Source organism: Crotalus tigris, unplaced genomic scaffold (genome assembly GCF_016545835.1).
Source record: "Crotalus tigris isolate CLP2741 ecotype Arizona unplaced genomic scaffold, ASM1654583v1 scf7180000024362.2655971311:6658466, whole genome shotgun sequence".
In the NCBI taxonomy this organism is placed as follows: domain Eukaryota; kingdom Metazoa; phylum Chordata; class Lepidosauria; order Squamata; family Viperidae; genus Crotalus; species Crotalus tigris.
The window spans coordinates 2,431,444-2,446,632 of record NW_024100530.1 but is presented as its reverse complement, the minus strand read 5'-3'; the positions used below and the strand labels follow the sequence as shown (position 1 = coordinate 2,446,632).

General features: G+C 40.3%; 1 protein-coding gene across 3 annotated transcripts; it reads left to right on the top strand.

Annotated features, from left to right (window-relative positions):
• Nucleotides 1-252: 252 nt before the first annotated feature.
• On the top strand, nt 253-14,692 carry LOC120300986 (C-factor-like). Of its 3 annotated transcripts, none has more exons than XM_039327593.1 (7): nt 253-389; nt 5,827-6,001; nt 8,884-8,935; nt 10,279-10,469; nt 11,616-11,774; nt 12,418-12,528; nt 14,307-14,692. In XM_039327593.1, exons 2-7 carry the CDS (start codon nt 5,855-5,857, stop codon nt 14,418-14,420), a joined length of 774 nt encoding a protein of 257 aa, XP_039183527.1. In that variant the 5' UTR covers nt 253-389; nt 5,827-5,854; the 3' UTR covers nt 14,421-14,692. The 3 variants fall into 3 exon arrangements, with proteins under 3 accessions (XP_039183527.1, XP_039183528.1, XP_039183529.1); XM_039327594.1 differs by lacking the exon at nt 253-389 and adding an exon at nt 5,308-5,490; XM_039327595.1 differs by lacking the exon at nt 253-389 and adding an exon at nt 5,538-5,678.
• The last annotated feature ends 497 nt before the right edge of the window (nt 14,693-15,189 follow it).

Genomic DNA, 15,189 nt, shown 5'->3' with positions numbered 1-15,189 from the left:
CTGCACGTGCATTTTTCCCCACAGACGATGGCTTTTCCCGCTCGATAACCAAAGATGGAACTGCGTCAAGAAATAAATTGTCCCCTTTTTTGCTCCTGCCACCACCGAAACATTTGCTCCTTTTAGAGAAACAGCAATAATTGTTGGTTGAAGGGCAAAGAAACCCGACAAGGGTGGCATGAAGCAGAGAGCTTCATTTAAAACCCAAGACACCTGCTCCAATCCATCATCCAGAAACCAGACCCCCCCCAACACATTCCTAACTCTCCAGTTATGATGCTGACGATGACTTTCGGGCAAATGGAAGTACCCTAAATTGAAGAGTATTAATGTGTTTCAGAATTGCAAAGGTGGTCATAGCAGTGCTACGAAAAAAGAGAGAAATCAAGGTAAGATATTTTCTGACTAACGGCAAGTGGAATTGTCTTTTTTAGTGAAGCAACAAGATATGGGATAAACTGGGTGTCTGGTGTACTTTAAGAGGTGGGCGTTAAGTTACTAAAATTATTTATAGTTGTCCTGATGAAGGTGGAAGTTACTTTTTTTATTTCCCCCTTTTTTTTGCACTTTAATTCTTACTTTTTTTTTCTTCCCCTAGGCTGTATTATTTGTTTGTACACTGTAAGACACTAAAGGAACAGTGGTGGGATTCAGCCGGTTCGGTAGCTAATTTTTTGTTGCCCAGGCCCAGAATGGACTTCTGGAAGCGGCATCCAACACAGAGAACCGGTTGTTCACCTATTTGAATCCCACCACTGTAAAAGAATAAATAGGGATCTTGAATTTAAAATTTAGTTAAAGTCAAATATGCCCCTTCTGTCATGTTGGTTTTTATTCTTTCCATTTGTGTTCTTCAACAAAGTCATTTTTAATATATATATATATATATATATATATATATATATATATATATATATATATATATATATATATATATATATATATATATAAAATCTCTGTAGTCCTCCGTGAAAGGGCAGAAAGGAATAGCTTTTTAGAAGCCACATCAATCTTCTAGACTTTGGCTCACCAAATCTTCTAGCCAGCCTGGCAAGATTTAGACTTCTGGGAGTTGAAGTTCAAACATCTGGAGGGATTTCAGATTTTTAAAAGATTGATGCAAAGGCATGGGAACTGAAGAAAGACAGCTCTAATAAGCAAAATAACAACGTTAAAAGGGACCTTGGAGGTCATCTATTCCAACCCCCTGGTCAAACAGGAAACCCTATACCGTTTCAGACAAAGAGTTGTCCAATCTCTTCTTAAAAACCTCCAGTGTTGGGATACCCCCAACTTCTGGAGGCAAGTCTTCATTACATTTGACTAGAAGTCCTTAAAGCAAGCATGGTAAGACACAGGTGAAGACCCAGCACTAACCCTGTAAAACTTGAACCTGTTTGGAAGAAAGAGCCACTGATTTTGCTGATTTAACAGGTTGAATCATGAGCCAACTTAATATTTGTCTAGATACTGTAAACACTTTCTAAGCTCATGGAGTAAATCCTAAGCATGGTTCTCATCAAAGTCTCGCAAGGTAGATCTGCTCTGAGGTATTTATTGACTTTAGATTGCCTGTTCAAGGAACTTGGAGCAATAGTTATAACTTTCAAAAATTAAATAGGAACATTGGAGCAAATTCTAGTGAAGAATAATGCCAACCAAGAAGCCATTGTCTAGTTTTCCAATATGTTTGTTCAAGGAACACTCCTTGAAAATACGTTCCGGGAAAAAAGCCCATACCGTGCTTGTTTCATCCAGAGCCAAATTTAGACAGAGGCTAAGCAAGCTACATCCTAGGCCCTCACAATTTGAAGGGGCCTTGCAAAAGATTCAGAGGGTTTTTAAAATTTTGTTACCATTTTATCATAAAATCACATATAGAATTTCCATAAATTATGCCCACGTGATCCTTATTAACTAAGATCAACTTTATTTCAGCGGGAATGTATCCCAGGTATGGAGACGATCCTTTCCTATTCCATCACTTGTATGTTAGGTTCAGATGTTCCCCAACCTTCTTCTTTGTTAACGCTTGCATAGCCTACATCTTCAAACCCAGTCCCATAAGAGCGCAGTGGTTACAATGGGGTATTGTGGGTTAATTCTGCTGACTGCCAGCAGTTCGATCCTCGCTGGCTCAAGGTTGACTCAGCCTTCCATCTTTCCCAGGTCGGACCCAGATTGTTGGGGGCGCAATGTGCTGATTCTGTAAACCACTTAGAGAGTGCTGTAAAGCACTATGAAGCGGTATATAAGTCTGAGTGCAATTGCTATCCCTCCATGTCTAAATCCAGGCATGGGTCTATCCAAGTCTTTCTACACAGCTTCAAAAAAGGCGAGGTTTTATGTTACTACCTTATTCTACTGCAGCAAAAGAAGTCGGAAGTCAATGCTTTTTTTTTCCCCTTTCCCCTACACTTTTCTCTCTTTCCTTTTTCCTCTTATCTTCATTTTTCTTTGTATTTCTGTAATTTATATTTTGATAAACTAATACAAATATTTGAACGGAGAGTTCCATTCTAGGTAGTGGTAGATCTCTCTCTCTTAGGGCATTAAGAAATAAAAAAAAATCTGCTGTGAACCCTGCATGGTGTTAGGAAGAGTATCTGGCCAGTAAACTCTCAACTCCATCCAGTCACCCTGACTGTACCCTGAATTAAGCTATTACAGGGTCATAAAAAGGGAGCTTTCCTGTTTTAAAACTTGGATCAGCCTCCCGGGCTGGCTCACACTAAGATGCCACAAGGAGGTACAGGAAGATGTGAGTTTCCCATCCACAATGCCCCCAGAAAGCTGTACAAATCTACAACTACCCAGCTCACTTTCTCTTGCCCTCTTCTAAATGTCAGTTTTCTTCCTTTCACAACAGAACAACTTACACTTTGGTGCAAATTCAGGGCAGAACTCTTTCTCTGTTTTGCAGTCCCGCTGTGTATTATTGCCAAGGACAGAATGTAAGTTGAGCCAAAAGCTAACTCTGTCAATTTGCCGAAGTTTGGAAATCAAATGGGATTACACTGGTGTAAACTGGGAGCAAAACAACACCGAATGTTGCTACCGGACCCGGTAACCTTCGCCTTATTTTGTTGGACTGGACCTTGATCAGGCTGGCACTCGTTTTTCTTGTTAACTCCTGACTTCCATTTTGTGTGAGAGCTCAGGAGAGGTCCTCACATGAAGCACAATACAATGAATTCTCCCAAGCAGTCTTCTCCCCAACCCAAAAGTAAAGCTAAAATAATAAAGACGCCTTTTAAACACTGATTAAAATCTGACGGATTTTGTTCTGCAAGATGGAGGTGAGATCCTGTAATAAAGGGTGTTCAAACCTGGCCCTTTTATGACTGGTGGACTTCAGCTCCCAGAAGTCCTCAGCCAGCCTCCATTTTGTTTGTTAGATTTAAGACAGGGGTCTTCAAACTTGGCCCTTTTATGACTTGTGGACTTCAGCTCCCAGAATTCCTCAGCCAGCCTCCATTTTGTTTGTTAGATTTAAGACAGGGGTCTTCAAACTTGGCCCTTTTATGACTTGTGGACTTCAGCTCCCAGAATTCCTCAGCCAGCCTCCATTTTGTTTGTTAGATTTAAGACAGGGGTCTTCAAACCTGGCCCTTTTATGACTTGTGGACTTCAGCTCCCAGAATTCCTCAGCCAGCCTCCATTTTGTTTGTTAGATTTAAGACAGGGGTCTTCAAACCTGGCCCTTTTATGACTTGTGGACTTCAGCTCCCAGAATTCCTCAGCCAGCGTGCCCGCGTGAGGAATTCTGGGAGTTGAAGTCCACAAGTCATCAAAGGGCCAAGTTTGAAGACCCCTGCTGTGATATCTTGCAAGCTCACAGAAAGATTCACCATTATCTTGAAGCAGAAGACCACAATCTTGGGGGATATTCTGAAGTTCTTAAAGATCTTGAAGTGTGCCAAAAATATCATGAGAATTTCAGCTGTTGCTGTTTTCACACTGTTGTTTTAGCATCTGGGTGTTGTCCAGGAGAGCTCAAGCCCCATACCTAATGAAAAAATAAAATAGTTATGTTTAGGTGTGGGGAAAAATGCACGCGCAGCAAACTGCCATGCTTCCCCCCCCCACAAACCTCATAACCTTTTGATACCCTTTGTCCCAATGAAGCAGCCAGAAGGTCATTCCCTTTTGACTTAATGCCTTACCAACCTAAATAGATAATATGGTTAAGTTACTTCCTATCTCTTCCTGCCTTTGTCAATTCTTTCTCCTTTTGATCTACTGTATTTGTTCTTTAACTGGTCTTTGATCAGGTAATATGTTACTAGACAATAGTTGCTTATATGAAGGAATTTTCCAATGAAGAAACTTTATGTCAGCATCTAATGCAGTGTTTCTCAACCTTGACAATTTTAAGGCATGTGGACTTCAACTCCCAGAATTCCACAGCCAGCATAGCTGGCTGTAGAATTCTGGGAGTTGCAGTCCACATGCCTTAAAATTGTCAAGGTTGAGAAACACTGATCTAATGGTTAAACTTATGAATGTAAAATGTCAGCATTTAATGGTAAAGCCTATGTATGTAAAAAGTATATAAAAACCAATAAACACACAGAGACTCTCAAGCTGTCTCAAGCTGTGACAAACAGCTCTGCAGCAGCTTCAAATCTCTGCTCAAGACATGCCTGAGTCTTTTTCTTAGCATCTTACATTTAGGATGGAAAAAAAACCCTCAAAGAACTTATTGTTAGCTCTTACAGGATTCATGATGGAGCCCAAGCAACAGGCAATGGGTTCCTTGTGTGATCTAATGGTTCATGGAGACATATCTAGGTTTTGCAAACCAAACAACCTCCCCCCCCCATCACACTGAATGGATGACATCTGAATTGAGGTTGAATATACAGGAAACATATAAATTACAAGCATTTGCTGATGATTTGGTATTTATCTTAGAAGAAACTTTGGAAATGATTCCTAAATTACTGGGAAAGATAGAACAATATGGAGAAATGGCGGGACTGAAAATAAACAGAGAAAAAAACTAAAGTAATAGTACGCCAGTGAAGTTGAAAGCACTGTTTATTTATTGGTGTGAGGTTACTCTTATGTAAAACTTCCTTTTTACAGAATACATTATGTAATGAGTTATCCCTAAGGAAGCCGTGTTTATTTTGACAAATGCTTTAACTTTAGGTTGCACCAACACAGCCTCCCCCCCCACTGAAGTAAGATGAAGACTTTATAAACGTTGTCAGCGAATTTATTTGTTAAGGGTGGAGATCACCTTTAGTAAGAACGGCTGTTTCTCTAGCTTTCATTGGGGAAGGTAACACCTCAACCTGGGAGAGCTGCACACGGAGGGAATATTGTGCTGCTGAGTAACTGCCTCTTTTGTTTCAGACCTTCCCACCCTGAGTTTAGTGGAACCTTTCCCCTGCTATATAGCACTGGGTGTACCTGGTGCTTTGTTCACTTCTTTTTTTATGATCCAAGTATTGTGATTGGTGACCTTGGCTTATTCTTTAGGTAACACCGAAGAACTGTTCTTAATATTTGTTTTGCTTCTCCTCCTCTTTGTACCCCATTCCCTATTTGTCTTTTGTGCCAACGTTTAAAGGGCAAATGGAAAGTAGGGAGGTCTCAGATTTTATTGCTCAGTCAGGAAATCTGCAAACCTGTAGGAGAAAGCCTGAAATGGTCCAAAGGTCAAGCAGGTACTTATTAAATCCAGGCATTGCACCAACAGATCAGTTATCTCTTCCTCTTCATTGCACCTGGAACATTAAATAAGAGGTGTTTGCAAATACTTAGGACTGAGATAGAGGTTAGTAAAAGACAATCACCAGAAGTTTTTTTTCTTAGGTTATTCTAGACCGGCAGGTAAGAAAATATGGAAGGGCTGAATCCACGCAGTGTCCTCGTGACGGGATGTAATCGGGGCATCGGCTTGGAGATGATCAAACAGCTGGCTGAGAAAAGCAACCCACCACAATGGATCTTTGCAACCTGCCGGGATCCAGAGGGACCACGTACTCAGGTATGTCATAGGATGGGGTCTGTTAAGAGAGAGAGAAGCTGACTGGCAGCCTTTAAAGATCGTTTAGCATTGAAATCAGGGCCAAGAATAGATAGGAAGCCAGATACTGACATTACCCTTGGAAATCACGTTTTCACACATGAGTTTTATTGTCTTGAATCAGAAGTATTGATCTAGCCAATTAATTCCAAGATCAAGCCTGAGGGGTGCTAGAAAAGTGGAAATGTATATCAGATATTAATTTTATTTTTTGTATTGACGAGAAATGTGAAGGCTCTTTGATTTGATCATGTTCCCATAAAGATCCTCAGGGGGAGTTAAATTTAATAATATTAATAGTTTAATAGAAAATATAACTTTGGGGAAAAACATAGTTGTTCAGTATTGACTGTATCCCACTGGACTACGACCATAATAAAGATGTGGTGATAGTTAACTGAAGATGTAAATGTGAGGATAAACTACAGTAAAAAAAAATGGAATTTGTTATCTGATGGCCGTGGGATACCTAAGAGAATCATTCTTCATTACTGAAAACAAAATCCACATATCAAAGAAAAGATTCAGGAGGTGTGTTCTCTTGTTGATTTTTAAACTGTCTTTATATTGTAGAAATACGATGGAACAGAGTGTATCTGTGTGGTGCAAATGTCAAATGCTTGAGCTAGTAATATATTAATAGTATATGGATCTTTCCTTCTTAGTTAGGATTTTCTCCTCACAATTATATATGCTTTTTAAATGTATTTTCACTTTATTTTGTTTTTAATTTCTCTCCTGCTTCATCATGGATCTGTCCTCCATCACACTGACTCATCAGCCAAACTATTTTTTGAACACAGTTTTTTTTGTATATCAATTTTTATTTTTTAAACCAACAAAACAAGACAAAACAAAACATAACACACACACACAGACAGTGTGTACTCCTTTTTTTTAAACAGCAATTTCGTAATGGTAGTCTATTATTTACATTCCCCCCCCCTTATTCTTCTTTAGATATATTTGTCCTTGTTGTCCCATTTTGTGTTGATATCTCTTCCTTTTTATTTACTTGAAAAAATAATGTCAACTCCATTATAGGTGTGGGATTTGTAGCTGTTTTTTTGCCTACTTTAGTTGTTGTTGTGGTACTTGTCATTTTTATTACTTAAATAATATTTTTCCACATTCGCACATACCAATTTATCGCAAGTTGTTTTTGTTAATCAAGATGGTTTTCAATCTATATAAGCTTAAATATGTAAATATATATATATAATATAGATAGTAAAAAGTATATATATATATATATATATATAATATTTCTAATTATGTATCAATATATGTGACTATATATATGACTATAATACCTTTATAGAATGTTATTCTTAGGGTTAACATTAAAAATAAGATTACAAATAGAGTTATACCTTTCCTTATCCCACTATTATATAGTATAATTTATAATACTCTTAACAGCACTTATATATATTTCTATAACACTACACACAATACATATACTATTCTCTAAGTATTATCACCACTCTTAATTTCATTCACTATCATTCTTATTTGAATAATACTCAATTATGCTTATTTCTATTCGTTAATACAATTCATTTGCTTCATTCCTTTTAATACATTGCCTGACACCCCTTTTGTGCTTGTAGCTTAATACTGCTTGTATACGAGTGCTACAATATTGCATCAGCCTTTTTTCTCTCTGTCTCAATTTGATCTATCCACAGATCCACCAAGTGTCACCTCTTATTTCTTCTTCTATGAATCCAATATTTCCAAAACGTCCACTCGTCACGTTACCCATATATATGTCAGTTAAAGTCCAAATTTCAATGCTATTTGCTCTTCAAAAATAAGTTCCACTAAGCAGTATTAAATTTCTCCGTTGTCTCTCTTCACTTTTTAATCCTTCTTTCTCCAGTCCTTTCTCTAGTTTCAATCTCTACTTCTTGCAGCTCTTAAATTCCAGTCTCTCACGTTTTATAAATTTTACTGTGGGCTCTCTGCTTCTTCACGCTGTTCTCGTTCTGCTCTATCGCTCCCTTCTCTGCTGTATTCCATTTCAGTTGCCGCTGTGTCTCTCTTCTTATTGCTTTGCTTTTGTGAAGACCAACGTAGTGTCTTTCAGGAAACCAATGTAGTGTCTTTCAGAAGACCAACATAGTGTCTTTCAGAAGACCAATGTAATGTTTTTCAGAAGACCAATGTAATGTCTTTCAGATGACCAGTATAGTGTCTTTCAGAAGACCAACATAGTGTCTTTCAGAAGACCAACATAGTGTCTTTCAGAAGACCAACGTAGTGTCTTTCAGGAGACCAATATAGTGTCTTTCAGAAGGCCACTATAATGTCTTATTCAGGCTAGAAGACAAAAAGTAGCAAAACTCTGCCCAAAAGACTGCTAAATCCAGTGCTCTAGCACACGTTGAAAAGAGTGAGACTTCGCACACACTTCAAAAGTGTCATTTTGGCATAAGGTGGCAGCACCCTCTGCAATTTCTCCTGCAATCCAAAACAAAATGATGATGGTGGGTAGCGCCAAGGCAGTATTAGAGATGGGGATACACCCTGCAGCATTAAGGGTACAATAGGTAGTGGGCAAATCCTTGCTCAGGGCTGTGTCATCTTCATCATAATTGTTAATGAGGTGTTGCAGATTGTTCATATGGCAAAACCCGTGTTGGGGAAAAGAGAAAACACTAGTTCAAAACTGGGACAGCTCACAACAAATTGAGACTGTTTCTGCAGCGAACTAAGGATACAAGCGAAGCTTAGCCTTTAAAAATAGTGAGATATCTGAATGCCAAAGTTAGTGGGGTGTGAGAAACAGCCCATTAGCTGAGGGTCTTTCCTAAATCTCTGGTTTTCGTATATTTCAGGATTTGAGGAATCTGGCTGCTCAACACCAGGAAATTGTGATCATCCCACTGAGTAAGTGACTAGTCTTGACGATACCCCAGGAAAGACGGTATTACTTTATCACTATCCATACAAATTTCATTTCTACCATTGAGTTCAATTTCCAGAGAGGGATTTGGAACATTTGTTTGAACTGGTAGGAATGAAATATTCAACCCTGGAAACCGATATAATATTTCTGTTACTATACAGGTAGTCCTTGACTTATAACCAGTCATTTAGTGATCATTCAGAATGACAACAGGACTGAAAAAAGAGTGATTTGCAACCAATTGCTCACACTTACAACCGTCACAACATTCCCCACAGTCGTGTGCTCAACATTCACTTGGCTACTGGCATGTATTTACAATGATTGCAGTATCCCGGGTTCATGAGATCAACATTTGGCACCTTCCCAGATGATTTTTGACAAGCAAACTCAATGGGAGAAGCCGGGTTCGGCTCATGACTGTTTGATCCACTTAACAACTTCAGTGATTTTTCTTCACAACTATGGGAAAAGTCATAAAATCAGGGATACAACAACCATCTTACTTAGCAATGGAAATTCTGGTCCCCATTTGTGGTCATAAATTGAGGACTACCCGTGTGGCAGGGCATGTAGCAGGTCCCTTCCTCTAGTTGGGACAGGAGTAGTCAACCTTGGCTCTTTTATGACTCATGGACTTCAACTCCCAGAATTCCTGAGCCAGCATGCCTCAGCTTGGAAATCTCTCCCTTTCCCCTCAGCATGGCTGGCTCAGGAATTCTGGGAGTTGAAGTCCACCAGTCATAAAAGAGCCAAGGCTGCCTACCCCTGAGTTAGGAAATTCCCACTGCGCAATGTTGCCAGAGCTGCCCTGGTGAAAAGCATCTCCTTTCCTTTCCCAGTTTAAATTGGTTTTTCATCCTTGACTGGGAAACCGCGAGAAACCGAATCCTGGCTAGAAATGACTCATCACCCATCAAGACAGGGAGTCCTCGACTTACAAGGGTTCATTTAGTGACCGCTCAAAGTTACGACAGCACTGAAAAAAAGTGACTTGGGACCATTTCCACATTTATAGCCATTGTAGTATCCCCAGGGCTGCATGATCAAAATTCAGATCGCTTGGCAAGTGACTCATATTTACGATGAGTCTGGGAGTCACGTGATCCCCTTCTGCAACCTTTTGACAAGCAAAGACAATGGGGAAACCAGATTCACTTAACAGCTGTGCTCCTAGTTTAACATCTGCAGCGATTCGCTTAACAACTGTCGCAAAAAAGGTCATAAAATGGAGCAATACTTAAGAAGTGTCAGCAACAGAAACTTTGGGCTCAGCTGTGGCTATAAGTTGAGCATTACCCGTATCTTCTCCTTGTTCCTGTAGACATTACCGATCCATCCAGTATCAAGTCAGCTGTAACCATGGTCACAGAGCGGTTGAGTGGAACTGGGTTGCATCTGCTGATCAACAATGCAGCCGTTGGCTCAACTGATTCCAAGCTGGAATTTCAAACGCCTGAAGAAATGGCTGAGGTCTACAAAACCAACGTCATTGGGCCCATGATGATTAGCCAGGTAGGAGAAGCATCTCTTGATCCTCCTTTTCTCTTTGAACTGTTTCTTCCTACTGCCAAGTTCTTAGCGTTCAGAAAAAGAAGTTTGTTGATTTCTGGGGTGAGCATAACAGTTGTGGCTTCTCCAGCTAATGAAGGCACAGGGCCAAATATTAAGAGGAAGGACTTCAAGAGATACAGCTTTTAAGCGTGGGCAGTTGCCCCTATTGAAACTGTCAAATGGGGGAAAAAAATCAGATCTTTTGTGAGCAATTGCTGGGTTCTGCTTTGTTTTTAGACCATAGACTTTGCTACAGGAAGAGACAGCTATTGATTTCCTAGGGCGAATCCATAGATCTGTAGATATAGCAATAGCACTTAGACTTATATACCGCTTCACAGTGCTTCGCAATCCTCTCTAAGTGGTCTACAGAGTCAGCCTATTGCCCCCAGCCATCTGGCTCCTCATTTTACCAACCTTGGAAGGATGGAAGGCTGAGTCAACCTTGAGCCAGTCAGGATCGAACTGCTGGCAGTGGGCAGAATTAGCCTGCAATACTGCATTCTAACCACTCCACACCATGGCTGGAATAGAAATAGCATTTAGACTTATATACCGCTTCATAGTGCTTTACAGCCCTCTCTAAGCAGTTTACAGAGTCAGCCTGTTGCCCCCAGCAATCTGGGTCCTCATTTTACCAACCTTGGAAGGATGGAAGGCTGAGTCCACCTTGATATTGTAAAACAACAATCCTTAATGCTGATAAATGCTGGGAATGGTTATTGAGCAACAATTAGGGGGTCCCTGGTTTCCAAGCCCTATGAATAGGTGGTTGCTCTAAGTCAGTGGTTCTCAACCTTTTTAATGCCGCGACCCCCAACCGGTCGTAAGTCGAGGACTACTCAACCGATCATCAGTCGAGGACTACTCAACTGGTGCAGCACCGTTTGCAGAATGGGACTTTTGGCGGGCTCAGCAGGGCAGAGACAGCCTGGACAATTCCTATTGGCTTTGGAAAGCCAATAGAATTAGACTCTATTCAAAAAAGGGGAAAAAATGGCGGACTGCGTTGCTTGGCGACCCCCGTGAAATGGTCGTTCGACCCCAAATGGGGTCCCGACCCACAGGTTGAGAACCACTGCTCTAAGTTCTGTCTGATTTTTCTAGGCATTCCTGCCTTTGCTGAGAAAGGCATCTCAGGAAAGTCCTAAGAAAGGGATGAGCTGCAGCAAGGCCTCCATTGTCAACATGTCCAGTCAAGCAGGTTCCATCACAGATGTTTACCTGTGGAAATACGGACAGGTTCTTCCTTACCGTTGCAGCAAGGTAATAGATGTACATTGGCGCAAAGAGTGGAGGGTAATTAAAATAACTCTGTATAGTGACCGCAACTGAGGCCAGGAACTGGGCTGTTAAGTGAGGCGGTTGCTAAGTAAAACCGTGACCACGCCTGTTGATTTTTACTGGAGCTTTCCTTAGCTTTAACAGACCACGAGAGTCATCAGTGGAAGGACTGGTTAGGAAGTTACTTTTCATTCACTGTCAAAACAAGGATACTGATCTTGTTTTAGAAAAGGTGCGCGGTATAAGTGGTGCATTACTGTACATTTGGCAAACACAAAAGAATTCAGAGGTACATTATTGAATCCTGAATAAGCCAACATTGCTTTCCAAAGATGCATCCAAAAGAGAATCCAGGGTTGATTATGTCAATGTAATACCTATCACTTTCCTATTTCATGTTCTATTTATTTGTGGAATCTCTTTTTCCTCTCCTCTCCCTTCCCTTCCCTCCTCTCATCTCCCTGTTCCTTTTCTTTCCTTTCCTTCCCTTCCCTTTCTTTTCCTGCCCTGCCCTGCGCTCAAAGTCAAACCCCATTCTGACACTGAAAGGATAAAACATGCATTTTTGCTTGCTCATGGACCCTGCTTGGTGCAATTCCCTGCTTCTGGCGTGTCTCTGTTCTAGGCCGCTCTGAATATGCTGACACGGTGCCAATCGTTGGCATGTAGCGAGGATGAGATTCTCTGTGTCACATTGCATCCGGGATGGGTGATCACCGACATGGGAGGCAGTATGGTAGGTCTTTTGTTCTGAAAACTCATTCATACTTTTGGATGGGGATATCTGGGGTTAATGACCCACCATGTCATTAACATTAATGACCCACCACGTCATTAACCCAGAACAGATAATATCAATTGGCCCAAATCCAAAACAAAATTACTGTAGGCCTGTTTAATTCATTTATAAGTTTTCACTTGAGTGGAACTGTAGCTGGATCTCCTGAAAATTTTTTAAGAAGTCAAGGAAAGTGATCGTTTGCCTCCAGCAATGAACAATTTGGTGGTACGTTGCTTTGGGCACGGACACTGTTTTTGTCTACTGTGGGTATCAGCCAGTAGTGGGATTCAACCAGTTTGCACCAGTTCAGCAGAACCGGTAGTTAATTTTTTGTTGCCCAGGCCCAGAAGCAGCATCAACACAGAGAACTGGTTGTTCACATATTTGAATCCCACCACTGGTGACAGCTGCTGAAGACCTAGTGCCCATAGATCTGAGTTTGATTACCCTTCGTGCTTCATGTCACCTCTTAGTCTTCTGCAGGAGTTCAAAATGGGACAAAGTAGAACCTTTTGAGTTCTAGAGTTCCAACTTTAAAGCTCGTGTTTTGGCTTCTCCATCAGATGTCCCATCTGATCTGGTGTCTCCCTCTGATGCCCAAATATTGAAAGAGGGAGTTTTCTTTGTACTGGTAGTCCTCAACATACGACCACAATTGAGCCCAACATTTCTGTTGCTAAGTAAGAAATCTGTTAAGTGAGTCTTGCCTCATTTTACGACTTTTCTCATCACGTTTGTTAAGTGAATCACGGCAGTCTTTAAATTAGTAACACCATTGTTAAGTGAATCTGGCTTCCTCCACTGACTCTGCTTGTCAGAAGATTGCAAAAAAGGATCACATGATCTCCTGGGACATTGCAACCGTCATAAATATGAGTCGGTTGTCAAGCATCTGAATGTAAATCAGGTGACCCTGGGGATGCTGCAACGGTCATAAGTGTGAAAAATAGTCATAAATCACTTTTTTCCAGTGCCGTTGTAAATTCAAATGATCATTAAGTGAACTGTTGTAAGTCAAGCGCTACCTGTACATCATTGATGAGAAACCTTGTGCTACATACATACAATTCAGCTTTATTTCAACACATTCCCCAAATTGGCCTTAGTGTTACAGTAGTTAACTTGTATTAAATTATAATCATACAGTGTTTCCCCAGCTTAGTGTTTCCCTGATGGATTGCAGTTAATGTTGGCTAGAGCCGATGAGTATTGAAATCTTGTGGAAAACGAAAGGACTCTTACGAATTCCAGAGGATTTTAGCAGAGAGATTTATTGCACAGGTTCAGAAGCAGTAGCAATTAGCAATTCTGAACCCCGAGGGCGGATTCAGGCTTCAGTTTTATACTTTTCCTTTCTCAGGAACAAAGGAATACACATTGTAATACGTTAGGTTTGTTTCTCACAAGGGAGAGAGTTTACTACATACATTGGTATGTATACAAGGGAGAGAGTTTACTACATACATTGTATCCAAGTGCAATGCGCATTAGGTTAGTCACATATTACTCACACTGCATTATTCCAGTAATTATGCAGACACATCATTATTCTAGTGATTGTTCATTATACCACATTAATATCACCATCAGTTCCATGGCAAGTCCAATGAAAGTTGGCCCATCAGTTTGAAAAGTAGAGTTGAGGAAATGCTTAATTGTTGATAAATGTTCTTAAAGGCCACCAGTCTCTTTTTTGTTTTTATTCAGTATAAGTATGATTTTCATTTCTCTAGGCTGAAATGACAGCGGAGTCAAGTGTAGCAGCTATCCTAAACCTTCTGGCTCATCTTTCTGAAAAGGACTCTGGCACTTTTCTGAACTGGGAAGGAAAAGTCCTTCCATGGTGAACAACCGAACAGTCTTCTTGTTTGAGGAATTGGACAATCCTGTTATTCAGGGCAATGTAAATATTTATCTTGCGTTATTTGTTAATTACATGAACTTTTGTCCCCAAATTGTCCTGGCTGGTTCTTCTTCTTTTTAGCTGCCCTGGTTGCTAAATTCATGAGACTGGAAACATCTCACTTGTTTAATATTTTCAACCCAAATGGCGGAAGGCTTTGAGGCACTTATCAATTGACTCTTTCAGGAATTAATCCAGATTGCAAAAAAAAAAAAAGAGAGAGATAGAGGAACAAACCGCATTGGTGTCTGAGGCAGATATTATATATTATTATAGAATAGAGCTGGAAGGGACCTTGGAGGTCTTCTAGTCCAGCCCCCCACTTAAGCAGGAGAACCTATACCTTCTCAGACAAGTGAATGTTAGCTTCTTCTTAAAAATCTCCAGTGGAAATGGGAAAAAATATGGGAAATAAATATAAAATTGACTATGTCAGTGGCATTCAAGGAAAACCAGTTGAAGATGTTTTACAGATGGCATCTTCCACCAGCAAAGCTTGCCAAGATGTTCCAGAACAATTCACCAAGATGCTAGAAATGTAAAAAAGGACATGGAACATATTATCATTTATGGTGGACATGCCCAGTTGCAAAAAAATACTGGACTACAATAAGGAAATGGATCGAAGAAATAATAGACCAACCCGTAGACTGGAAACCAGAGATCTTTTTGTTAGGTATTTTAAACAGAAAATATAGTAAAGAAATATGGTA

What these genes read in the sequence shown, in the direction of transcription:
- LOC120300986 (XM_039327593.1), top strand. Translation starts at nt 5,855, where the DNA reads ATGGAAGGGCTGAATCCACGCAGTGTCCTCGTGACGGGATGTAATCGG. An exon ending in AATTGTGATCATCCCACTGA is followed by an intron (nt 8,936 to 10,278) that starts GTAAGTGACTAG and finishes TTGTTCCTGTAG; the next exon opens with ACATTACCGATCCATCCAGT. An exon ending in CCGACATGGGAGGCAGTATG is followed by an intron (nt 12,529 to 14,306) that starts GTAGGTCTTTTG and finishes TCATTTCTCTAG; the next exon opens with GCTGAAATGACAGCGGAGTC.